The following is a 26,709-nucleotide window of genomic DNA, read 5'->3' as shown; positions in this document are numbered from 1 at the left end:
TGTCATGCTATTCTCTCTGGATCATCTGCTACTACCGGTAATAAGTGGTTTTACGTTGGAGTATAGTTAAGCTCTTCCTGAACTGTATGGATTTTGCCTTTATTGTGAGCCCTGCTTGTGTTCCAGAGCCAGTCATGAACAGTTTTGAGGAGAAGAGGGCAGAGGCAGAAATAGCACTGAATACTAGTAAGAACCGAATTAGTCAAGGAAGATGTTGCAGGTTTTCCATATTCGTTAACTGTTCTTCAAACTTTGACTGTATTTAAGTAACTTATCTTCTGAGGTGTTATATAGTGAGAATTATGTTCTCTTTGAGCAAAGTATTCAGATGGTAAAGTTACTTCTTGTTTCCTAACAGTTCAGGGTATGAATTAGATGCTTGTTTCAGCATGATATCACGGCTACATACCTGAACAGAACACCAAAAGGCAGGCACATCTGATTCTCTCAGGAGAGAATGTGATGCTTTGTGCACAGTCTGATGAACGGCATTTCTCTATTCCTTTGTCGTACGTGCTTATTGCATCTTTTGTTTTTCAGCTTCGAGCTCAGAACCAAGTACTGAAAAAAGGGGTTGTAGATGAGCAAGCGAACTCGGCGTCTCTGAAGGTAATTTCTCAAAACTGCTTTGTCAGATGCATTAAGCTGTGGTAACGTAGGTAAATGGGAAGGATAAACGGGAAAGCTTTCGACTCAAAGTATTGTGATAAAAAAAAATAAAGAAGGAACTTGATTTAGTATTACAAATTTCTGTTCTTTTTGGTCGTTCAGGAGCAACTGAAGATGAAGGATCAGTCTCTGAGAAAAATGCAACAAGAAATGGACAGCTTGACCTTTCGAAATCAGCAGCTTGCCAAGCGGGTGGAGTTACTTCAGGATGAACTTGCCTTGAGTGAAGCGAGGGGCAAGAAGAGCAAGGTATGTGCTGAAGGCAAGAAGACTTGCAGGTGGCTGCTCATCACCTGTCAATGCCTCCTCCTTTCCAGCAGTTGCTGCTTTGTGTGAGCATGAATAGAGGCTTATCAAGGTAGTGTTCTACCACAGTACAGTAGCAATGCAATGGCAGCTTTTAGACTTTCATTGTGTGCAACTGGCACACCTTTTGATATATTAGTCAATGTATGTGCCTCTGTTGGGAATTAGTGAGGGGAAGTGTTTTCATACACTTGAGGCTGGGCTTTGGGATACTCCAGAGACTTGGAGATAATAAATGCGTTTTCTTCCTCTTAGAAAAGTGCTGAGTCTTCATCTCAGTTGAGTCAAGAACAGAAAAGTGTCTTCAATGAAGATCTTCAGAAGAAGATAGAAGAGAACGAACGACTGCATATACTTGTGAGTGAAACCTGTTTAGCCTTTCTTCTTAGTTCAGAAAACCAGTCGTGTGGTCAAAGTTAGAGAAGATATAATGTCGTCTTAAAGATAGTGGGTTTAGAAGCTTAGTTGTGTGCAAAAAAGTAGTTTGTTCGTAAAGATGTGCACTGAGCAAACAAGAAAGTATTTTGACTTCAGATTCTTAAGACAGTATGTGGAATTGCTCACATAATGTGTGTCCTCATTTAGATTTCTAATCTTTGACAGCTGTTTTACTTAAAATAGCCAGGCAATTGATACTAAGTGGAAACTTCTTTTTCATTCATGAACTGTTTCAGAGTTACTCAAAGCTGAAAAGGTTTTCTTTATGCAAGTTGCTATAATTAAGACAGGAATTACTTTACTGAAACAGAATACATTTCAGTTTGGTTTAGAAAACCATTATGGTTCAAGTTTAATTTTTCAGGGGTCTGCTATTAATTGGCAATATATTTAAGGAATGCTTGGTACTAGAAAACTTCAGTAAACAAAGTAGTCTGTTCCTGAATCTTTTTGCTGTAAATATCGTCATCAAATTTATGCATCTGAGATCTGATCCTTATTGTTAACCTGGTCTGGCTGATTATTGTAACTCATAAGTTATTAGTTAAAATTAGTGTAACTTCTGTGTCTAGATTCCATGGAAAAATTAAGTTACCATATGAACTCTGCTTTTCTCTTAGTTCTTTGAAGCAGATGAGCAGCACAAACGTTTAGAAGCGGAGCTGAGAACTAGACTTGAGGTTTTGGAAATGGATGCTGCCCAGCATCAGGCTGTGGTGGACAGTTTAACGCGGAAATACACGGACACCATAGAAAAGCTGCAGAATGATAAAGCCAAATTGGAAGTAAGTTGTTTTTCTTATTTGCAAGTTTGAAAAGTTTTGAAATGAAATGTCTTGCTGTGACATTGCTTACATTGTGAGATTATCTCTTGCATAAAGATCAAGTCTCAGACACTAGAAAGAGAAGCTAAGGACTGTAGGCTTCGAACCGAAGAATGGTAAGTGTTTTTATTTAATATAATGGAAAATTGACGTAAAGAAATAACTGCTGTAAAAGATTAACTGTGTTACTTCTAGAGAATAATACCTTAAAGAAATAGACATTGATAAAACTCAGGTATCAAGACTGTGCAGGTCAGACCCCTTTTCCTCTAAGTGTGCAATGAGACAATCAATTCCACAGCTTCAGCTGTCAGTAAGAGCACTTTTGTTGCTAAGCTGGTTTTAAGAAGCTATGAAGTTGGTGAAAGCTTGAAGAGTTCATTTGTAATGGTATACTATGAAAAGCAGAGAAACTACTGAACTTGTAGGAAACAAAGGTATATGAGTTTTTCTGCAAATTGCTTCAAACCCAAAGCTTGGGTAGGGTGTGCTGAGACAGCCAACTGAAGAGTTTAAGAAACCTCCTTCACCCCAAAACAGTTCTTGAAATATTGTGTTTTGGTTCAGGTAGAGCATGCTCAGCTAGAATATTTTTGAAGGATTGTATTCTTAGTTTTGGAATACCTTCATTGTCTTGAAGAGAAGTTGTAGAAGTTGGGAAGAAGTTGAAAACTGGGGGGCAAAGCAAATTAGGGTGCACTTCTCTGACATTCATTATTAAGGTGCATTTTTTTAACTATACATATGCAGTATAGATCTCTAATGTAATGGATTGAATACATGGTGAATGATCAGATGAAGAGTTCCCTCTTTCCAAGGGTAATCTGGGAGCATGCATTTTAATTATCCTGTTAGGTGCAAAGATACTTGAATTCTGGTACAGCTCCTCTAACACAGGCCAGAGTTTCACTAAATAACTTACAAAAGAGGATGAAAGCTGCTGCTTGCTTTTTTGTGGTGTTTGAAAAACAGTGTAGTCTTAGTCTGCTGCTATTCAGTTCAGGGCTTGTCTGTTGCATTCTGTGGTGAATGGGTGATTAATGCCATTGTCAGAAGTTATCCCTACTGTTTAAGAAGGGAAGACTTTTAAAAATAGTAATAAAGCCCAACACTGCTTTATTTTAGACACTCAAGTCTAATGAACATGTAACAGAAGCTGTCTTTGAGAGCACGACTTTTCTGTTTCCCCATTCTTTCAGGGGAAGGATCTGATGGCTCTGACACCCACACTTTATTCAGGAAAGCCAGGGAATAGAAGACTTGAAAATTAAAGGGCAGAATGTAAACCCAAACATATCAAACTACTTGTTTGCCATTTCCCTATCGTACAAAAAAAAAACATTTGAAGTTTTGCAGTTCTGATGGGCTTGGGTGGTGGCACAGAGGATGCAAACCCACGACAACACTTAGTCTCCAAGTTTATCCTCAATGTTCCTGCAATCCATGCTGTGCAGTTTCTATACAATTTTGGAGCTGCCTTTCAAGAAAAACATTTGTTAATATGCATGAGCTATTTATTGGCTGATTTCTTCATATCTTCCTTGTCTGCTTTGGGTTCTTTTTCTTTGTTAGTGCTGATAAATGTCTGCATATCAAATGTTTTTTAAAAAAAAGGAAAACCTTTCACTCTGACACCTTCCCCCCACCCTCCACTGTATATGCAGAAGTTCTAGATGTCAAATGGGAAGCAAAACAATGAAGCATGTGGGGGCCTGAGTTGGGTAAGGTGTGGAATTCAATGTGAATCAATGTGCAGAGATGTTTGACATGTATATAATGCTGGAATTTGTTACTAAGCATCTCAAGGATCTATACTAATGATATAATCATGATAATTTCAGTAATATAATAATAAAGTAATGATACTGTAGTGATAGGACAAGGGAAAATGGCTCTAATGTGTAAGGGGGAAGATTTAGATTAGACATTAGGAAGAAATTCCTCACCATCAGGGTGGTGAGATATTGGCACAAGTTGTCCCGAGAAGTTGTGGATGCCTCCTTCCTGGAGGTGTTCAAGGCCAGGCTGATGGGGGTTTTGTGGAACCCAATCCAATGAGAGGTGTCTCTGCCCATGGCAGGGGATTGGAACTGGGTGGGCTTTAAGGTCCCTTCCAACCTAAACCATTCTGGGATTCTATGATAGGAGTAATCTTAATAACTTAGGTTCACATCTATGTACACAATTGAACACAACTGAAGTGGATCTAGAGAAAAAACCCTTGAGAATGCATCAGAAACTTAATTGTCAAATCTTGTGGGATTGGGCTGTATCACATCAGTGTTTAAATACGGGGCTTTGAAAAGCTTGTGACGTGTTTCTAACAGTGGTAGGAGATAGTTAACCAAATCATTGACAACTTGCTACTTCCATATTGGAATACTGCATTGGATATACGGTAGCTGATTTAAAGTCCGTTTTGCATTCCCATTCAAATTCCAGTAGAAAAGATCACTTCTGTTTAGCTTATCCAGTGATTGCAGAGTTGGAAAATAATGTAAAGATTAATTCTGAAGTAAGCTGAGCTGCTCAATGCTAGAATTTAGGATTTACAACAATTTACTGCGTTTATTAGGGATTAAAATACAGTACCATGTATAAAATAGAATATAAAGGAGGAAAAATGATTCCTACTGTTTAATTTCTGTCTAACCTCTAGAAAGAGGCAGATGCCTGTATACTAAAGGGATGCTTATGGTGAGCTGTGATGTCGAGGGATGCAGATCAAATTGTAAAGGTTTACAATGTGTGTATGTGTGTGTGGTTTTTTGTTTGTGTCTCTGTTATTTAGCCAACAGCAGTTAAAGAACCTTCAAGCAGCTTTGGGCAGTAGACTGGAAGAATCTCTATGCATAATCAATGAAAAAGTCCCTTTTAATGACACAAGTACGTATTGCCTTGCTCTGGGGTTCTTGTTTAATTTTGGGTGTCCGTCTGGAGAAGGAACTCCGTATGAATTAAAATGTGTTAGCTGTAAGAAACGTTGGGACGTCTGAACTCGCACTGGGAGGTAATTGTAGTATGTATTCACAATACTCATCTCTGTCTTGTTTAGTGATATTAAAATATCAAGTTTTTACATTTCTGTGTATCTCTAATGAAAATTAAATTGTTTTACTTAGTATTGATAGAACATTGTAAAAGGTAAAGGGACACCATCAGTTCAGCATTTTCTCCACAAAGATTTCTTTAGTTACTCACCTCAAAGTAATGAAGCATTGCATCGTTAATGGCCTATGCTTATATTAGTGCGAAGTCAGTCAGCATGTCTCACTTCTCATCACCCAGGCTAGTTCTTATCCGTGTTTTGTCTCAGACTCGTTCATCTTTCATTCCCCTTTGAATTTGGGGACTTTACTTGAAGCAGCCTTTTTTTCTTCTTGGTTTCCAACTGCTGCTCGACAGACTGGAGTGTGGGGGATGCTGTGGAGTGAGGAGCGCTCAGCCTTTGCATTGCTTTGGTGCCAGCACTGGTTAGCACGTACCAGATCAGTGCTGTTGTAAATGGTTTGAACACGAGGTTGTACTTGGGTTGGCAGTGCTCTCTCCTCTTCTGGCAGTCAGACTGGGAGGGCCTGGAGCAGGGAAAAATCTGAAGGTGGTGGAGAAGGAGCAGACAACTGAAAACAGGCTGTTCAGTTCCTGATAGGTTTTGTTGGTAGTTATTGCATTATTCATTCAGTTTAAAACTCACTGACAGTGTTCTGAGTAGCCTTAAGAGCTGACCTGGCAGGTACTGCAGGGGTGAACCTTCAAGGTTCTCCACTAAGTTGGCAATTCAGTGAGTCTGGTCTTAAAAACACTGGATTGTCATCTTTTTAGGAAATGTTGATTCTCATACAGCATGTTATGCTTAGGTTTTGGTGTGCTTTTCATTTTTTTTAACCCTCACAAAGATCTCTGTCTGGCATCTCCTGCCTCTTGCTACTTCACTGGCTCTTTTAGCTGATTTCTTTTACAGGATGTTATCAGTGTAGCGAGAACTTGGATGAAAATAATCCAATAATCTGCTCACCCAGCCACTATAGGATAATGGTTTTGCTTGTGCAGAAAAACAGTGCAAATAGTGGGCAGGTCTTTAGGGACAGAAGAATGAGAGAGTCAGGAAATGTTTGTCTGTTATGGATTCCAGCTGTCTTGGTGTAGATTCTGTGGTTGCTTTTAAGTGTAAGTAGCAGCTGGCTTCAGTTTCAATGGCAGTCAAATAACTTGTTGACTGCTAAGCACGATTTCGAGAGTAGAAAGAGAGCAAAAAGGTTTTCTGAAGCATTTGCCTAAGAGTAGGATTCAGTAATTTTGGACAGTGTTTTGTTCAGAACACAGCCACCTCTTCCCATGGGTTAATTGCCAAATGTGAATGAAACAAAAGGAATAAGAAGCTGTAAATTTCCTTTCTGTGCAGATTTTAAGCTGAAGTGGTTAATGTTCCATTTAATTGAGGATGGATGTGATTCAGTAAACTGTTCTGTAGATGCAAATATTCCTCTACCTCTTTATAAATTGTGTCCACTTGTAGTTGAATAATCATTTTAGTTGCTCTGTAACTGAAACAGAATGCTGAAATAGTACAGATAGTATAGAAAAGTGTAGCTCTTGACCTAAATTATCAGCAAATGCATTAAAAAAACACATTCTTCTTATTTGACAGTCCCTGTAATGTAATGGAAATCTGAAGATCAGCTTGAATTCTTTAATTTTTTTTTTTTTTTAAAGATTTTTCACTCTTGTTAGTGATGAAACCTGTTGTTCTGTACAAGAAGATTCTGCTTTTATCGATCAGATTTGGGTTGTTCAGATGATTAAACTTGACTTGTACTCTGAGGCAAGTGTGGGAGTGATTTCTCTCCACACAGTCATAGTTAACAGTTCTTAAGTGAGGGTGTTAAGGCCCACTTTATTGAGGCCAATTGTTTGTATCTTTTTAGTTAATATTACTTGCATGAACTGTAATATTTTTGTAATAAAATTTTATAGTTAAAAAAAATCACTATTTATTGATAAGTGTCTATTAAAAAAACCCCCATGATTTAATAAGTGCTTATAACTCCATTTTTGTCCTGTAGGATCTAATCAATACAATGCTCTGAATGTGCCTTTACACAACAGGCGATGTCAGGTAAGCACTTCTTGTGGCTTCCTAAATAAAGGCACAACTTTGAAGATACTGAATAAACCAAATAATTTTGGTGCCCCAAGATGGCAGAAGATAGCCTGTTTTGCTATTGTTGCAATATTCCAAGGAGATTTCTGTCCACAGAGCCTCTATGCTTTTCCAAAGGTAGTTTATACTGCTTGTATGTTGGAGTAAACTTCTGTGCTCCCCTCACTGCTCTAGAGCTAATCTGTTGACTTCCAGCTGGTGGTCACTGTAGATTTTAACTTGGGCGTGCCTTTTGCGGATGGATGGCAAAGAGGTTTAATATTTAGAATTACAGGATGGTTTGGGTTGGGAGGGACCTTAAAGAACATCCAGTTCCAACTCCTAATTTGTTTCTTAAAGTTATGTGAAATTCTTTACTATGCTAAACCTGCAGTAAGTTGGAACTTGAACATTTCATTTTTAAAATTGGTTTGAACAACATTAGTTTAGAGATTTTAAGCCTTTTGTTGAAAAAAGGGGATTTCGGTATCTTAAATTCCTTCTCCGCAGAGCTTCTTCAGTTACATCACTTGAGCCCCAAAGAGTGTTTGCGTTTGTAAACTATACATTGGCACAGATGCTAGAATACCATATTAGTGTTATTTGTCACTGGTCATAGTCCTTTTAAAGAATAAATTATGTATCTTTGAGAGCTATACATGGTTCATTTATACTTATGGGATATTTGTTGACAGTACACCTCTTAGTTGCACCCAAACTGCAGGGAGAGTTGTTCCCTTCCTATTTTCTGCTAGTGCTATGTCAGCCGGCCTCATGCTTCGAAATCTGCAGCCTTGAATGTGTTCCAGGACAGATTTTTATGACCGGCTTTGCCAGTGGAGGCAAAATGCTGGTGTGTTAGCACAGGCTGCAGTGTAAAGGGCAGCAGAACAGGAATATTGTTTGTTTTCCTTCCTTGCACAACTAATCAACATACACAAACTGAGCATAATGACTGCATTAACTACTCACCACCATCCCTGATCCATAATCAGGATTCACTTTGTTTAACATTTCATTGAAGCATAGGAATACACCTCCGAAGGAGAAGTCATTCTTGGCTGGAATGTTGCTTTAACCTTATTTTGCCCTTCATAAATCACAGGACCGTGGTTTTCTACTCTGTTGCCTTTGCTTTTTCAGAACGTTCCATTTTGGATTCATTCCTTGGATACCTTCCTACTGTGCTAAAGCTGCAGAACTGCCTTGTTTGTGAGCAGCAGCTCAGTTCTGTCTGGGTGAGAGAGTAAGAATTGAGCGTTACTGGTTAGCGAAGCAGTGGCGTTTTATTCTGGGAGAAAACCTCGCTGGCTTTTACTCATTAAAGTTAGATTTCCTTACATCCAAGCGTTACCAAATATCTCATTATCATCACACTGACAGAACTGAGCTGCTGTCAGCAATTGGTCTATCGGTCTGTAAAAATCTAAGTTTAGAAGATGGTTTCTGTAGCTGTACAAACCTGTAAGGGTCCTTGTGGCCTGGAAATGCAGCAGAGGAAGCGTCACCTGTTGTATGAAATAAAAATGTACTTTGTTGTCACAGAAAGACATGCCTTTCTGTGTGGCTTTGTAGTTTATTCATAAACTTTAGCAATTAAGTTAAAGGTAATTGCTGCTCTATATTTTGGGCTGAACTGGTAACAAGAAAGAAATCATTGATAGCAATTTTTTTGTATCCAATCACAGATTTATTTTCATGTATAAATAGGTACATGTCAAATATAATCACTTTATGACTGTTTTTGCAGCTGAAGTTGCGAGACCTTGCTGGCCAGGCGCTTGCTTTTGTTCAAGAACTTGTAACAGCTCTTTTGAACTTCCATACGTACACTGAGCAGAAGGTACAGATCTTTCCAATTGACTCTGCTACGGACACTATATCACCGCTAAATCAGAAGGTAAAGCTCACAGATTTCAGCTGCACGTATATTCAGTGATGTAGACCTCATGAGTGAACCGCTTTAGATGCTCAAACTTCCACCTTTCTTGGGATGCTGTGTGTTCCTGAGGCGCAGCCTCTCCTGCATGAGGCATCTTTTCTGTCGGGTGAATTCTCTGTATGGGGGTGAAAGCGCAGCTGCAGAGAATACTTTTCCCCTGTGCCTCTGCTACAAGGACAATACTGTGGTCAACCAAGGCTTTGCTTTTCAGGTGCTAAAGTAAAGTGCATTTGTCAGTTCAGCTGAATGGGTTTTAAAATACACAAATACAGCAATGGTCAATAATTGCTGGTCTTACTGAATGCACTGGGGCATGAGAGGTGTTGAGGCAGAAGGTCTTATGCTTAAAGTGTTTAACTACAATGAGAGATAAACTGAGGATAAGGTAAGCTTATGAAGGAGAGAACTTGGTCTGTATTCCCTTGTCTAAAACCAACTTTATAGTCTGATTTTAGGCTATTTGTGTAAAGACTTTCCTGCAAGTGTTCTGAAGCTTCAAGTCTGTAGGGTGTGTTGAAATTATTACAAAAAAGCTGACCTGTCTTTTTCCATGTAACTTCATGGGGAGACTTTTCAGAGCTGTTAAGCTGAATCTTTTGACTTTCTATGCCATGAGGCATGGAAAAGAACTTTGTGCACAAGGATTTGTGTGGGAATGCGTATATATACGTGTGACTTGGAATAAAATGACTTTAACATCAGAGTTCTTGAATTTATGGTGTGAGTGGACCTGTGTGCACTGAAGCTGCTGCATGACCATATTCTCTGATTCAGACTATGATTCCAATTTGGTAGTTTGTAGGGCTCAGACTTCAGCTTCAGAGATGGATGTGATTTGCGCTCATTGAATGGCTGTAGCACCTGTAGTGGCAATGTTAACTATTATGGAACTTTCCTGTTCTTGGGAAGACCTCCTTTAATCTTTCAGGTGGCAAATATGCTTGTGAACGTGTTTATCCATTAGAAAAATCGCACTCTGTCTTCTCAGCTGTTTGAATCAAGAAAACATTTTTACAGGATCTTAGCGTAGACCTGACCAAGATTTTCTTGCTCTTGCCACCAAACATACTCCAAATGGCCTATCCATCTCGGGGAAACGATGTGGCTTTGTTATCTTCCAAATCCTCTGGGGCAGGAACTGTCTCCTTGTTTATATGGCCCAGTGTGGTGACTGGATTCTGTAGACACTACTGCAGTTCACATTAAAGGAATAAAGCCAGGTTCTTTAGACATCACTTCTCAAGCATTGTTTTCATTGTTTTCTTAATGCCCTAGCTAAAGCTTCTGTGTTGCTTTTCAGCAGAGCAGTGCTTTCACACAGCTGAAACAGGCAACTTAATCAGAACTGTAATCTGATTCTCCCTTTCTGATAATTGACTCTGATTCAGTAGTTCAGGCTTTGTTTGTGGCCATAATTTTCTCTCCTAGTCTGCCCCAGTGTGTATTCATGACCCAGTTATCTCAGTGCACGCTACCTCTTGGGGATTTGCTGTGACTTTTGAGTAGTGAAGCATATTTTATCACTCACTGAAGCTACTGTTGCTCCTGTATTTTTGATTAATTTACCTATTTGCTTGGCAAGTGCTCTCAGTGTGACCCCAGCTCCTCCACTGAGTGGTTCAAAACCCTCCATGTAGCGCAGTAGAGAAAATGAGATAAGTATCAGGTAGTGGCTTAGCACGCTTGCACTGATTTATTTCTCCCCAACTCCAGGTCTTGTCTGGCGTTTTCAAGCTATTTTCCCCACCAGACACTCAGAGTAGATGTGGACAATTCCCTTCCAGGTTTAAGTATTCCTTTTCTCTTTAAGTATTGGATTGCTGGGTTCTGCTGGGTCTTCAGCATCACGTCAGATAACTCCAGTCCTCTCTCTTGCGACACAAGTCAGGAGCACTCTGCATGTGTTATTTCTTCCTCCTTAGATTTAGGACTTTTTCCTAATTCCATCCAGATTTGTGCATGCATGAATGAGAGCTTGGCATCTCTCTTTCCTTGTTAACACTGTGTTACTGCGCTGGAATAATACAAGAAATAATTAAGATATCTCATGCCCTATTTGCCTGGGATCTTTAGCTGCTGTTGCGGTATAAATAATCAAAGGTGAAGGGATCTTTCTGTGGAGTAAAATAAAACCCAGGATCACTTTTGACTCCCTGTGTCAATCTGTGGAAGAAGCTTTTTGTAATACTGCGGGGTCAAAATTGAAAGCCAAGGGTACTGTTGGTTTTGATTGCGTATGAGAGTAAACACCTTTGTTCTCAGGTATAACTTTTGGAGCCAAAATTACCCATAGAATTGACTTAAGCTATTTTAGCGAAGTCAGGCACTTAGGCCAAAGTTTCATGGTTCTTGGAAGTAAGGATTCTCTCCTTGATTAGTTACTGCTCCATCCTTGACACTGACGTAAATGTGCTGGGACCCATGTTGAGAACTGGACTGGATAGAAAGATTAAAATGATCTCTTATTCTCAGTTTTAACTTTGTGTGGTTCTTCTGTACTTCGCACCATGCAGCAGAGCTGTGCAAATCTTTGTGCTGAGGCACAGGATGAGGGTGAACAGTAGAAGGAAAGTAGGACAGCTTATCCTGGTGGCTTAATGGTGCATGGATCTAGCCTTAATTTGATGGAGCTCAGCAAGGAATGCAAGAACGCTTAAACTTCCGAAGCAGGGGTTTGGTGTGCTGTGCATGGCGGGTAAAATGAGTCAGGGCACTGTGGCAAAGTCCTGGGTGGGGTGCCTGAACTTCACTGCAGTCTCCACAGTTTCTCACTTACCCTTGAGGTGTGTGTGTCCTGTCGAAGAGGTTGCTGTATGTCACCGGATTGTTGTACCTTATTATTGACACCCTGGGGATCATTTAAGATGACAGGCACAGACCATTCAGTTGTTAACTTGCTGAAGGCTCTTGCAAACTGTTCTAAGCACCATTTTAAAGTCTCTCTCTACTCAGTTCTCACAGTACCTTCATGAAAATGCTTCCTATGTCCGCCCTCTGGAGGAAGGAATGCTCCACGTGTTTGAGAGCATCACAGAAGATACTGTGACAGTCCTGGTAAGAGTCTTTCTTTTTAGTGTTGAAAAGGACTTATACACAGCAAAATTACTTATGTGTTGTTTTTCCTTCCAGGAAACAGCCGTGAAATTGAAAGCCTTCTCAGAACATTTAGCTTCCTACTTAGGCTTTTTAAGAAAGATTCTTCCTTATCAGTTAAAAAGGTACTTGTGATTCGATAGATTAAATTAAAGGCGCTCTGTCTCGGGCATGCAACAGCATCAACATCAGCAACTCAAATATTAAGTCAGCCCTTAAAGCTCTCTGTCTTAAAAGGCTGAACTTTTTTGTTTGCCTGCTGTTTTTTTGAGTTTTTAGGTTATGTGTGGGTTTTTCAGCTGGACATTAGAACTAAAAATATGCATTTTAAAGCTTCCCCCTCCTATTCATGAGGCTTTAATGAAAACATGCAGATATTTAGTATTTCTTAATGTTATTCAATAGCATTGATCTGATTCAAGTGTGATACACTGGAACAGTTAAATTCTTGAGCCTGTCTGAAGATCATTTATCATGCAGTAAACAGCAGTGCCATAAAACTTGGCTAGCTGCAGATCCCTTCTGCAGGGAAAATCTTTGTTCCCAAGTGGATCAAAGGGAGGTGAATTAATAGTGCAAAGAACTATTTACAGATTTTGGATTAAGTAAGAAGAAAAAGCTTGTTTTATGCCTTCTTTGTGCATGTCCTTCTGCACTTTAAGAAGCAAAAGTTAAATTAAATGTAGTAGAGGAAAAAGTCTTTAAACCAATGCAATCAGTTCCTTGCTGTGAGTGTAAATCATTCCTGGCTTGTGACTGAAGCCCCAAAGAGTGGGGACACCCCATACACACAGTAATTTTCGTGTATCGCTGAGTTAGTCTTGTCTATTGCTGCTTTGGACTGGGGATGTGGAGAACACTAATTCTTTAAGATAATTGCTCACTTTTTAAAAACATAATTCATGTGTTCCTAGTTTGGAAGAAGAGTGTGAGTCTTCTCTTTGCACAGCTGCTTTGAGAGCTAGAAATATGGAGCTGCACAGAGACATGAAAAGGTTGACCGCAGTCTTTGAGAAGCTACACACCTATGTTAGTCTGCTTGCGCTACCAAGTAAGTGCCAAAATGCCTCCTCCAAACCCCACCACAGATGAAACATCCCAGTTCTGTGACAGAGGAGGTTTAAGCTGCTTTTTAGGTGGAGTCTAAACCATGGGGCAAGCACGTTTTCCTGTGTGCTCTGTCCTTTTGGCCCCTTTCTGATCCTGGCTGTGGGACTGAGTGTGCTGCATAGTGTTTCCTTAATGCTCTGCACTCTTGCTGCTGGATAGACACAGGCATGGTACCAGCATGGCAGTTACCAAGCAGTTGCATGTGCTGTATTTTATGTAATCACAGTTAACAACAGAGGAGATAAATGGCTGTAGATTCTTCTAGCAGGGTTGATGGTACATCCTTAGTCATCTCTTAATTATGAAGTTGTTAATAAACTACCTTTTATTACTCATTAGCACTTCCTGCTCCCCCTGTTCTGTTATACTTTATGCAAATGCGTGATGTAAATAATAGAGGAAATGGTTATTGTGTAGTGTCAGGTTATTTCAGTCTTTTCTCTTTAGAAGGGCCCAAATGGTACTTGCTACAACAGTGAGCGTGTAAAGCTTTCTGCATGCAGAACTGCTTTTTGAGACCAAAAGTGCTGATATTTGTAAAATCTGAATTAAATTTAGGAAACTTGAAAGTCTTTTACCTGCCAACTCTGGAAAAATTAGGGAGGTGTGGTGTGTTTGTACGTATATATCTATATATCTATCCATATCTATCTATATCTCCAATATTGAAGGAAGGGGAAATTTAAGTAAATTATTATTTAGTTCTAATGATCATATGCCATGCAATAATTTTTAATAATGTGGGAATCAGATTTTTTGAAGCTAATGCTTTTCATTCATTTTCTACGTTGTACTTTCAGGTACAAAACCCAAAGGACTTCTTAGGACAAATTACAACTTGGTGTTTACAAACATTGCTACCAGTCTTCATGGATTTCATGACATTTTAAAAGGTGGGAGGACAGGAATAGCGGTGTGTTTCAGCTCTGCTTTTTTCTGTTCAACATCACACACGTGCACTCTCTCTAACAATGTTAAATTTGTAATACCTGATAAATATGGATTGTTTTACCTTTACAAATTCAGGTAAACTAAACCTGCTACTTACTTGTTTTAGACGTGCATGCGTATTTTTCCATGCTGTTAGCTTTGTTCTAAGGTGCTGGAGTATTGAATTCTAGCAATCTAGATCTTCTCAAGTGACATTGCTTAAGTTATGGAACTTCATTGGTCTGGTGGAGCAGCATATGGAATAGAATGCCATTAAACATTTTCCTCTGCTTCTGTACTATTGACTGAATATCTGCCTTCAAAGTTTTTCCTTACAGTTTTTAGGTTGATTACTGTTTTTAATGTTAGTATATAACCAAAACTTACCAAGACAACTGATTTCCTTTTGAAACTGACCTTTCTCCTTGGAAATGGCTTACCTTCCTTTTGTTGGGAGGATAGGGATATGTTATGTTTTCAGTGAAGTGATGTTGGATTAAAACTTGGAGTTTTAAAACTGATGTTTCTGTATATCCTAGAATTTCAGTACTGTGTAGCTGCTCCCAAGAAGAAAATAATCCACTTCAGAGTCAGCTATTTAAACACCGGGCTTTTATGATTTAAGTAATTTCTTTGTTTCTTCTAGTCTTTTAGCAATAATGTCAGTAGCGCTGCCCCGTTTTGCAGTGTTCCTGTTTGAAAAAATACAATACTATTAGAGAATTTGCCACGAACAAAACGAGACACTGAGTCAAGAGTTTTGTAGCACAGAAAAGTTTATATTCACTCTACTAAGGAGTAGAAGATACTTTGCAATAATGTAAAACCAACCCAACTTACACTCGTATCAAAAGGAATAAAGAATATAGAAGCCAAGTACTGAAGAAAACTGTCAGTAGAATTTGTTAGCTGGCAACGGAAATGTTGTGCTGAACACCTCTCACTCCATACACCAGAGCGCTTCCTTTGTCACTGCTATTGTGCCTTGTTCCCAATGCAAACCAGTTTCCAACTGCTTAAGCTTGGCTTGGATTATAACATCTCATGGTAATGGCCTGGGATATCTCCATTCTGTAGACAGTTCTGTTAGTTATGCTTGCAAGAATTTTAGGATACAGGAAGCTGCATTCTAAATTTCTGGAATCTTTTAGGTTTACTGTGGCAGAATTAAAGAAGTTTGTAAGTCCTGGAAGATTAAGACTTGGATATTGAACATGACTAAGAATTCTACCTTTAATGTTCTGATGCAAACGTATACTTGTGCAATGAAACATCAGTTCAGTGTGAGCTTGGATCCACTATACACCTGTGTTTTTCGGGATACAGAGTGTACTGAAATATACACCTTTATTCTGATGTGTGTAACAGGCATGATGTCTATTCCTTACGATCCCACACAGCTGTCTAAGACAGTACACTGAAGAACCAAGAGTGTCCAGAGTAAACTAATATTATAACTTAAAGAGGGGGAAAAGTGTTTCAAGCCCGAAGCGATAACCTGAATATGAACATGATTGTTTAAATAGACAAACCCCATAATTTGACATAAATGTGTTTTTTCTTTCCCAAGACATTTCCAAGCATTACAGCCAGAAATCTACTTTAGAACAAGACCTTCCAACTGCCACGCAGAAACTCATAACTACAAATGACTGTATTTTATCCTCTCTCGTGGCTTTAACAAATGGAGCAGGCAAGGTAATGGATACTTCTGTTTCAACACCCTTGACAGGACAGGATTTTATTTCTTTTTTTAAATCTTTGTTGGATGATTTGGAAATTCTAGGTGTGCCTCTGATATTAATAACCTCTGGTATCAGGTTTATTCTAAGGTATTTTCAGTCTACGAGATAAAAACAGCTGAATGGGTGATAAAATTAAATAGTGTGAAGAAGGTGCTTGGTGTCAGTCAGGTCTGAGTTATGGGGGGGAGCCTAAGGCTTGTTTGAATTTCTTCTTGTGATGTCCAGTTTCACTAAATCCTTGTCTGTCTCTTAAAAGACTAATTGCTCTGATAAATCCTTCTGGTCAACTTAATTCATTAAGTGACTTTTCTTGATGTGTACAGATTGCCTCATTCTTTAGCAACAACTTGGATCACTTCACTACTTCGTTGAGCTACGGCTCTAAAGGAGAAGCAGAATTCATCAGCCCTCTTTCAGCTGAGTGTATGCTGCAGTACAAGAAGAAGGCAGTTGCCTACATGAAGTCTTTGAGGAAGGTTTGTTCAGCTAGCACACTTGTGGGGAGAAAGCACAGTTCTGTGGGGAGCTGGTCATGCCAAACAGAATACAAACTAAGGATTTGCAGTGTTTGGAATAGATGAGGTTCTCCAAATGTGAATCTTTGGCTGAGGAAACAGAACCCTTAGAGCCATAATGCTACCAAGCATAGTTGACCTCACAACTAAGGGTATGTGCCAGTGCTGCCATTACCCAGTCCCACTAATTATTGCTGTGCCAAGACTCCAGGGAGAAGCGGGCAGCTGCTTGTTTAAATTTCCTCCCATACTCACCAGGAATACAGAGTGAATTGCATCATTCTTATCCTTGCATCCGCTGGAAGACAGTGGAAAGCAACAGAAAAAGAAAAGCAACTGAAAAGGAGATCTGGAGAAAATGTGCTGAACCAAAGGGTTGAATGCTGCCAGATCTCCCTGTTGTGTCCATTAAAATGAACAATTAGGTCATGGTGTGCTTAACAGTGATGACTAAATCACTTTTCTGCAATGTGTATAGTGTGGACCTTAGGATGCATTTGATCATTAAGTAACACCTGGAGTTTTCTGAGTACTTTTTAATCAGGTCTGCATTTTGGCACGTTGTTATTGTGAGGTCAGACCATAGTTTTACTGGCTGATTAATGTTTGGGAGATGTTTTTCTTCCGTTTATTAAAGTAAGGAGGGCAATAAGTAGATAAATGTAGAATATGTATTCTGCTCAACTGTAAAACATATTTTGAGGTATCTTTTATCCTCTCGCAGCCTTGTGCAGATTCAGTGCCTTATGAAGAGGCTCTGGCCAACCGCAGAGTTCTTCTGAGTTCCACAGAAAGTCGAGAGGGTCTCGCACAACAGGTATTGTGGTATAAATTTAACTAGCATCCATAACAGTGTATTTTTTAAAGGTAAAGTGTTATCAAATATTATTGAATAGTAGGAATGCGATGAGTTTCCATAGAAATGTGTGGAGTAATATGATGTGTACTGTTCCGTAGCTGATTCTTCAACTCGTCAAGTGTGTTCTCCTGTCTTTGTGAGGAAGGACGGGACCACAGTGAAGCATACATCTTGAATCAGTACTTGTGTAGCTGCTGCATTATTCATTAGCTCACTGATGTAAAGGTCTAAAACAATGCTGTCTTCAAACAGTTCCTCTGTGTGACTTTTTCCCCTCTGTGTTCCATAAACTGGACTGTAAACTTTCCCTCCTGAAGGTCCAGCAGAGTTTGGAGAAAATTGCAAAACTTGAACAAGAAAAAGAGCACTGGATGTTGGAGGCCCAGCTGGCTAAAATAAAGCTGGAGAAAGAAAACCAAAGACTGAAGAACTCTCTTAGTGGCCATTTAACTGAGAATATACAAGAGCATTCTGCCTTGCCAAATGCAGCTGAACGAAAGGAAAATGCAGAAAGAAGTCTGAGGGAACCCATGAAAAGTACTAGTCTGGTGAGTGACCTTTTCCCCTCAATAAAGAAGGATCCACTTTCTGTAGCAGCAGCAGTGTTTGATCAGTGGAGCGCTGATAATGAGAGTTCTTTGTGGTGAAAAGCATTCACACTCGGGCTGCTTGCATTGGCAGAGCCGCTTACTAACAGCAAGCATTCTGTCCTTGCTCTTCTGTGGTGGGTAAATGTCTTGACTGTTTATTGCCAGTATTTAAGAGGCTGGCCTTTCCTCTGAATTACCACTTCCCAAGTGGTATTAACAGGGATGGCAGCTGTGAGAGAGAAATAATCTACTTAGCTCAGCTCTCAAGAGAATTCTTCCTTTTCTTTTTGTTTTTCCTCCCCGCTTTCCTGCTCCAGGATAAAAATACTTTGTGGATTGTTTTGAAATCTGCAATTTTGAAGTAAACTTGGATCTTACATTCTTGGTCTTGTATTTCATCTGTTAGGAGTTTGAGAATGGCTTTTTCTAGCCACAATGTTTAATATAACTCACAAGTCAACGCATTGTATCAAAAGTTCTCATAAGCCTGAATCTCCAGTGTTGTTGAACTCGGGGAAAAAAACTCTTGACCCTCCCTGAAGACATTCTTCCATGAAACGAGTTATTCACACGCTACCCCCTGCCAGAATTCTGTCAGTGCTTCTCACCTGAACTGTTAACGTAAGCGCTAAGCACACTGAAAGGAAAGGAGTTCAGAAGGCACTCGGGAAATCCAGGATGGGTTTCCTTTCTCTTGGACACAGGAAGTGGTATTTCAATGCACTAATAGACCTCTGAATTAGCTTTTTGTAATTAAGCAGTTGCATCTTGTTGCTTTCATGGGTTTTTCTCTGTGTGCATTGTAAGGTGAAGGATATTTCATGTTTGGAGAGTTGGTGTCAACTTTAGTTCTGTACAAAGCATTCATGTGTATTATTACCCTTGCTTATGTTACAGGTGAAAATACTTAAATTTGGGGTTAGTTTTAACTGTTGCAAGATTTATTTTTCAAATTGAAGTCCTTCTATGGTGGAAGCAGAGCTGACTCGCAGCTCTGGTATCTGTTTTTTCCAGTTCTCACTTAAGTGTGTTTTCTTCCTTGTTCTAGATTGGAATGTTGACTGTGACTACTGATAATGAAAAGGTAATATGCTTTAAACATTGTCAAAGCACATCTGGTAAAAACTTCAGTTCTGATTCTGTTAAACTTATTCTAAAGGTCTAATTACCAAGAGCACTGTAGGGTAATGGAATGAGCCACCCATGGTGTCTGTGCACTGTATGTTTAAGTTCAAAGAAATGCACAAGTTTCTTATTTGTCTCTTTCTACTTAGTGAACTGTTATCTTTTGTTCATGTAAGCAGCTTTACAGTCTGTAATTTGAGGAAGGCCTTGGTCTGTCTGTATTTCTGTAACCCCAGCTGCGTTCCAAGCCTCAGTCTTTAACTCCTCAGGAAGGGCTCAAGCTGCAAAGAAGTCACTGACTGTGGTGTCCAGTGTTTAACGTTTAAGTACAGGATATCCCAAACTGAAGGAAACTTGGAACACGCTGTCAGACTAAGTGTAAACTATTTAGCACCACTGTATTGTAACACTTGCCCCAGCAGGAGCTCAGGAGAGTAAAAGTCAGGGCTTTTCCTTTTTTGACACTGCAGGGAACTGGTGTGTATTTTAGTTTACTTCCCCTTTCCTTCTGAAGGTCTGATTGATTAAACAGGGGGTGGGAGCCAACCTAACAGAAGTGAGTTAATAACTACTGTGTAGCACTGAGCTTGAAGGTACTGACCAGTCCTGTGCAAGCTGCTTCTGGTGGGTTCCTCTAACTTAGAGTGAACCAGTGAGTGCTGTTTTGGGGTTTCTGAGTTCAGATGTCTAAACAAACTTCTGGAACGTGCAATGGAAATAGTTCTGGCTGTTGTGAGCTTCTGAAATGTAGTTATGTGAGGGAATTCTTCCTCGTTGCGAAGTCAATAGGATTTTATGTAGGTGAAGGCAGTCCATTTCTGCAGATTTTCATCTCCATCAGGGATTTGATGTGTTAAATCAAGCTGACTTCTTACATCTTGAGACAGTTCTTTGCCCTTTCAGGAATTCCGACAGTGAGTCACCACCAGTGACGTTGCAGTAATTTGTTGTGTTTGGGACCTTAGTGCCTTTTGTGGAGAGCAGTCAGGTCTCAGGAGGGAAGAGGAGAAGCCAGGATAGAGGATGATGTCATGAGGCAAGTGTTCAGTCTAATAACACAAATACCTGTCCGCTTAAATGTTTGCTTTGCCAGGTTCCAGATGTTGAGTCTCGTGAAGACCTGATCAAAACCCATTACATGGCAAGGATTGCAGAACTTACGTCTCACCTGCAGCTTGCTGACAGCAAGTCGGTGCACTTCCATGCCGAGGTGAGCATGTGGGCAGTGTCAATGCTGAAAATATAAAATCTCTTTGTGAAATTTCCACAGACAGGGGTTGTGACAGCGAGCTTAAAAATATGGAACACAGTGTTTCACAAAAATCTGTTCCTGGAATATGTTCTTTTGCTGCAGTTGTGTATACATGGAAATGGATACTGTAGGAAGATTGAGTTTTAAATAAATTCTTTAGTGGCCTTGTATCAGGTGTATTAAGTACAATGTCTATCATATATAGTTTTTTTTCATATAAGCTTTAGTTACCGTGCTAGCTTTGACTTCATCTGACAGTGGTGCTGATGTCATTCTAAAATACCTGAGTGTATCGCAAAGTGATGAAAAAAGCTCTCCTCTGAGAGATTGGTTCTCAGGCACAAGTTATACTTAGCTTCAAGAGTTAACAAAGCAATTCATTGTATCTCTATAACAAAGCAAAACATTTGTGAGCCTCTGTTTTTATTTGAAATCATGAGGTAATTTTTCTTGAAGGTAGTGGCCATTTGGGGCTTTGTAATTAACTGATGTGGAATTTACCAAAGCTCCAGGTTGGCAGAGCAAATCCTTTTAAATCTTTTTAACAGTATGGAGGAGCCACTTTTCTGTCATATTTGAGTATTGTTTGAAGCGAATAGTTTGTGTTGCCTTTTAGTTGTATTTCCTAGTAATTCTGTGAAAAAATTCGATATTTAGAAGATCGTTGATATGGTAATTCTGTAAAATGAAACAAAAAATTAATGTTAACTACTTCATTACCTTTGCATTTAAAAATGTGCACAAGCTCCAACTAAGTCTCTTGACATGTAAGAGTTGCAGAAAGATCAGAACATCCAAAGTGATCAGTTAGAGGTGGTACAAGGTGGTACTCTGGAACTAACTTCCCTTCTTTCTCTCCTCCCCTTCTGTTCTCATTGGCAGTGTCGAGCACTTGCTAAAAGGCTGTCGTTAGCAGAGAAGTCCAAGGAATCACTCGCAGAAGAGTTGAAACTAGCTAGTCAAAACATCAGCAGATTACAGGCAAGTCCAATGTTATGTGGTGTAACAGATTAATTTCATGATTGTGTGTAAGGGGAAGCTGGTATGACCATCGAGCGTGGTCATGCCTTTACTGGGTCCTTAGTTAATTGATTGTAAAAGCTCTTTAATGGCGTGTAGAGAAGAGACTTAAATAATACACCTCAAATCCCAGGTCTGAAGTTGAGGAGGAACATGAGCATTACTTTGTCCCTTCCTATCCTGTCCTTCCTCAAGTGTCTGTATCCCTTCATCACTGTGTCCTAGCCATGCACACCATCCCACCTTTTCCCCCTAATCGCAGAGAGTTCGTAGCTCTAGGACTGCACTGGGATTGCTGATTCCTTCAGCTTTGTATGCCCTGAGTCCTAGTACAGGTTGTGTTCTGTCTCTGTACATTTTACTTAATTCTTGGCTGGAAGCAGAAAACGTAGCTGTTACAGTTTTTATGGCTTACATGAAAGACTGCGCTGGGAGGAATTATAAAGGAAATGGAGCAAAAATAAGGGGAACAGACCATGCATGGGACTTCAGGTAAAAAAGCTGTTGACTTCCTATCCTTGATTTTTCAGTGGTTTAGCTTAATTGCAGGCATTTGGCATCAAAAGTGCAGCTTCCTAAGTGGGGGCAGAAGTCGGCTGCTTTTCCAGTCATCACTAATGCTGAGCGGAGGTTTCTGGTTGTTTTTCCTTTAGGATGAATTGATGACAACAAAGAGGAGTTACGAGGATCAGCTAAGTATGATGAGTGACCACCTCTGCAGTATGAACGAAACCTTAACGAAGCAAAGGGAAGAAATCGATACGCTAAAGATGGCGAGTAAGGTGAGTTGCCCAGCACTGGTGTTCAGCACTGGCTATGGTTGGGAGGTCTCATGGTTGAGTTTGACGTTCCTGCAGCACTGCCCCTTAACAAATCCATTCACGAGCTACAGTTCTTATTCTTGGCCAGCTAGGAAGAAAACTCCAAACCTGGTCTTGCACATTTCAGTGAAGAAAGAATTCTTGCAGAACATACTTGTAGGAAAGAACAAACACGCAATTTCACTGCTTCAAGGCAGGCTCTGAAAGGGTGCCCTCTGATGGCAGATCAGCACCTTCTTGTGTTTGTATCTGGTGAAAATGGAACTATTTGCAAATCCAGCTACTGACAGCAGATGTTTATGATTCACTTATTGGTAGAGGTGGCCTTCCTGCACTCCTCTCCATCGCAGTGTAGCCTGTTCTTGTTTTATTCCCTTATTCTGCCTTGTCTGTCGCAAATGGGAATGAAAAAGCTGCCACTTAGTTTCTTATGTGAACTTAAAATGCACGCTGAAATTATTTTCCAAGGAAGGAGTCTGTCCATTTACCACCTAAATTCTGTTCCAAGGAAGGAGTCCCATTTACCAGAAACAAGTTTTTAACTAGTCCTAATGCTTATGATAAAAAACATTGAAGTCCACTGTTTTGAGCAATAGGTGCTTAAACTGTGGTATCTCTTATTCTGACAGTTCTTGGGAGAAAGAGATGCTGTGAAGGCTTTCTACCCTTCACCAGTCTCACTGTAAAACTAATAAGTTAGCGTTATTCTCCTGAATTGTGGAATGCATGGAAGCAGGTTTCACTGAAGGGTTAAAAAAACCCAAATCTGTGTTTTGATTAAAAGTTCCAGTGACAGCGATTTTAATATTTATACAAAGACTCTTCCCCCACGTCCAGAACTGTTTTTCTGCCTGAGTGTTTTGATTTGGCATTGTGATCCTTAAAATTACTTTTTGGTGTGTAGGCCCTTCTGTTTTCAGAGGGGGGCTTTTGGCCATGCACTGACCATAGAACTTCATGTTTCTTTGAAGTGTGTTCTGGAATTTTTTGCTTGTCAGACTTCTCAGCCTTGAAGCAGTGTTCTCTCTGTAAGAAGACAGATCAGAGTTCAGAGGCGAGTTCAGAGCTTCACACAGTAGGCATGGATTTTCAGACGTTACCACACACAGAAGGTGATTCCATTGGAATCAAAATGATGCAGTGGAGGCCATTATTGCTTGGACAGGGTTGTTGGCTGGATTAAAAACAAGCATTACCTTAAGGAAGCAAGTGACTTGCAGTAAAGTTTATTTGGAGCTAAATGCTGGCTTTGTGGAATTGCTACAAGTCGAATCTGAGCTGCTTAGGTGCAGGACAGTCCTTTTCTAAACTAGGAATGTTCTGTATAGACCAAATTAAAGTTAAATATGTTTTAGAACAAAGTGACAAGGAAGGGGGATTGATCTTTAATCTGAGGCAATTATCCTATAAGGTTTATACTTGAAATATCACTTCAGGGTGAATTATGATTTGACTTGCCTTCACTGCCCTTGCAATATTAGTGGTGTTAATACAATTGAGTGTCTTGGTACACAACTCCAGCGTGTTTTTCCCAGAGGCTCCAATGGAAGTCATGTGTTGTGCTTGTTTGAAATACCTGGTGCTTTCCTCTGTTCTGCCTGTAAAGACTGAGGGATTTTCAGAGCAAGCAGTTATGGGCTTCCACTATTAAAAGCCTGTGGACTGTTTATTTTCAGTTTGACTGTACTCCTTTCTTTGTTGTAGTCATCAGTCATCAGGTTTTATACGTGTCTGGATTGTCTTAGCTGAATTATCTAGTCTGTTCACTTTTTTGTTGCAGGGAAATTCTAAGAAAAACAAAAACCGGTAGTTTACAGCTGATCCACTGTCTTCGGAAGCTGCTGTTTGCACAGGATGCAGAGAGTGAAGGTTCATTGTCCAGTTCCTGTTCCAGAAAGGAGAGCTTGTTTTGGGTCTAGTACAAACTGATTTGATGCCGTAAATGGCTTAAATATTTAGGACTTGTAACAGATAAACCAGAACTTGATGTTGGCTCTCAACCAGGATACACACACTCTGTGGATAATTTATATAGTAATTACCTTCAGTTTTTACTGTGCACTTTTTAAACCCAGGTTTTGATTTCATTTAATAACTTTGGATTTTGTATATTTTCAAACATGATTATGCATTAACAAGTTTGGATCAGTGCAGTAGTTGTTTACATTTGCGTTATATGTTCAATTGTCAACACGTGTACATTCCTTTACTTGTTAAAAACAGCTAAAAACTTGTGCTGGGACTTTTTTTGGCCATTGAAGCTGTTACTGTGAATGTATTATTCCTGTTCCCAGCCCTTTAGAATTAATTGGAATTGTGGCTTTCAATGATTTCTGTAAGTTCACGCTGGTAAATGGGATTGTTATTTCATTTGAGATTATGATGATGGAAACTTTTGCTGCTTGTATGTGGCAATTTGGGTTTTGAAGAGAAGAGCACAAATAGCTGGATTGGGATACATTGATCAAATTGCTTTAAACCCTTACTTAGGGATTTTGTTTACATATGTATGTGTGTGTCTATATATATATGGGTTGAAATAGCTGTTAAAAGCTAGAGGAAATTGTGATTGTAATTTTGCCCCAAAGAGTGAAACAATGTGTGTGTTTAGAATAGATCAGCTCACTGTGCTCTTACAGTAAAGAATACAAATCATATAGACAATTTAAACACTGAATTTGCAAAAAGTCTTCATGGAATTAAGTTCTGATGGATTCACTGGGGGGATGCACGTGGCTTTTCCTGTGGTTTTGGAAGTTTGTGAACTTTAGGACTCTCCTAATATTTTTTTAAGTGAAGTCCATACCACAAGTTTTCACAGCATTGATTTTTTTGTAATTATTTTTTTAATGAGATGCTGTGCTGCTCCACACTTTACACAGCTCTTCTGTTCCATAATTTGCATTACAGCACTCATTTGTCCCATAGGGGTTTATCTGGTAACAGCTGTGTTGATATGTATTATCAGTATGTAATAATAAAATCAACTACATGGACCCAGCCTGACATTTCCTTTCATTCTATTGTACCCAGGCAGTGCAGGGAAGTATTGTGGTAAGGTGTTAATGGCTCTTCCCAGTGAGGTGAGCTGAAGTCATTAAGCTGGCCTCGTTACTCTTAGTCTGACTCAGAGAGAAGAACTGTGTTCCTGTACCTCATGCTGCGGCCTGCAAAGCCCACCGAGTCCATGTCAGCATTTCTCACCTTGTCTGCTCAGAGGCATACGTGCATCTGGTTTGCAGCGATCGCAACTCTGGAACTGCTCCGGTATGATTGTTCTGAATGACAAATTTAGATGAGAGATCAGGAAGAAATCTTTTCCTGTGAGGGTGGTGAGGCACTGGCACAGGTTGCCCAGAGCGGTTGTTGATGCCTCATCCCTGGAGGTGCTGAAGGCCAGGTTGGATGGGGCTTTCATCAACCTGATGCAGTGGAAAGTGTCCCTGCCGATGGCAGGGGGGGATTGGAACTGCATGGTCCCTTCCAACCCAAACTGTTGTGTGATTCTAGGATTCTGTGAAACTGGAGATATGGGGAGAGCCTGTGTGGTTTCTTCCTAGCATCATCTTGGATTGAAAACTACATGGTGGTGCTAATGAAGGTTGGAAATTCTTTACTTTCTCTCTTACTTGTTGAAGAAGATACAGCTTCAACTGTTCCAGTTAGGGTTGGAAGCTCATTGGTTTCTTCCTGTTCTTTTGAAGCTGCCTTTTCTGAGGACATCCACCTTTCAGTGAAGATACCAAGTCAATAATCTTAATTCTCTGAATCAAATGGCTGATCTTGTTACTTCTTCTAGGTGTCAGCATTCAGGAAAAGGTTTTGTTTATGGTATTTTTTTTTTCACTATGGGAGTGGTGAGGCACTGGAACAGGTTGCCCTGGGAAGCTGTGGATGCCCCATCCCTGGAGGTGTTCAAGGCGAGGCTGGACGGGGCCTTGGGCAGCCTGACCCAGTGGGATGTGTCCCTGTCCATCATGAGGGGTTGGAACTAGATGATCTTTAAGGTCCTTTCCAACCCAAACTATTCTATGATTTTTGACAGGCCTAAGTAAAAAAGTACTTTGAAGATGGTTTAAAATGTGCCTGAAAACGTTACATGTACCTGTTATCTCAAACTGTTTTTACAACAGAGTATTCCGCCAACCTCAAAACTGGAATTCATGTAGAATGTATAGGCACTTGGCTGCAATTCCAGTGTTAATCAGCATTTTTTTTCTTGTGCTATCTGTTTGGAAATGTACTTGTCCCTTCAGCAGCCAGCAGCAAACATGTTCAGGAAGAGATGATTTTGACTACTCAAGCTGCCTTCAGGTTTTCAAGTAAATGG

General features: G+C 39.8%; 1 protein-coding gene across 1 annotated transcript in view; it reads left to right on the top strand.

Moving 5' to 3' along the window:
• Window positions 1-25,393, top strand: part of PPP1R21 (protein phosphatase 1 regulatory subunit 21) — a 28,977-nt gene extending 3,584 nt beyond the window's left edge. Inside the window, exons 2-22 of the mRNA XM_069850428.1 lie at window positions 541-609; window positions 772-918; window positions 1,231-1,332; window positions 2,034-2,198; window positions 2,295-2,353; window positions 5,029-5,123; window positions 7,301-7,353; window positions 9,128-9,277; window positions 12,272-12,373; window positions 12,449-12,537; window positions 13,327-13,463; window positions 14,323-14,415; window positions 16,023-16,150; window positions 16,521-16,673; window positions 17,437-17,529; window positions 17,889-18,119; window positions 19,210-19,245; window positions 20,380-20,496; window positions 21,421-21,519; window positions 22,212-22,340; window positions 24,160-25,393. Coding sequence (XP_069706529.1) covers window positions 541-609; window positions 772-918; window positions 1,231-1,332; window positions 2,034-2,198; window positions 2,295-2,353; window positions 5,029-5,123; window positions 7,301-7,353; window positions 9,128-9,277; window positions 12,272-12,373; window positions 12,449-12,537; window positions 13,327-13,463; window positions 14,323-14,415; window positions 16,023-16,150; window positions 16,521-16,673; window positions 17,437-17,529; window positions 17,889-18,119; window positions 19,210-19,245; window positions 20,380-20,496; window positions 21,421-21,519; window positions 22,212-22,340; window positions 24,160-24,189 — 2,277 coding nt within the window. The 3' untranslated portion in view covers window positions 24,190-25,393. The remainder of the gene's footprint in view (window positions 1-540; window positions 610-771; window positions 919-1,230; window positions 1,333-2,033; window positions 2,199-2,294; window positions 2,354-5,028; window positions 5,124-7,300; window positions 7,354-9,127; window positions 9,278-12,271; window positions 12,374-12,448; window positions 12,538-13,326; window positions 13,464-14,322; window positions 14,416-16,022; window positions 16,151-16,520; window positions 16,674-17,436; window positions 17,530-17,888; window positions 18,120-19,209; window positions 19,246-20,379; window positions 20,497-21,420; window positions 21,520-22,211; window positions 22,341-24,159) is intronic.
• Window positions 25,394-26,709: the final 1,316 nt, after the last annotated feature.

This window comes from Phaenicophaeus curvirostris, chromosome 2, assembly GCF_032191515.1.
Source record: "Phaenicophaeus curvirostris isolate KB17595 chromosome 2, BPBGC_Pcur_1.0, whole genome shotgun sequence".
Classification (NCBI taxonomy): Eukaryota; Metazoa; Chordata; class Aves; order Cuculiformes; family Cuculidae; genus Phaenicophaeus; species Phaenicophaeus curvirostris.
This window is presented reverse-complemented; position numbering and strand designations above follow the sequence as displayed.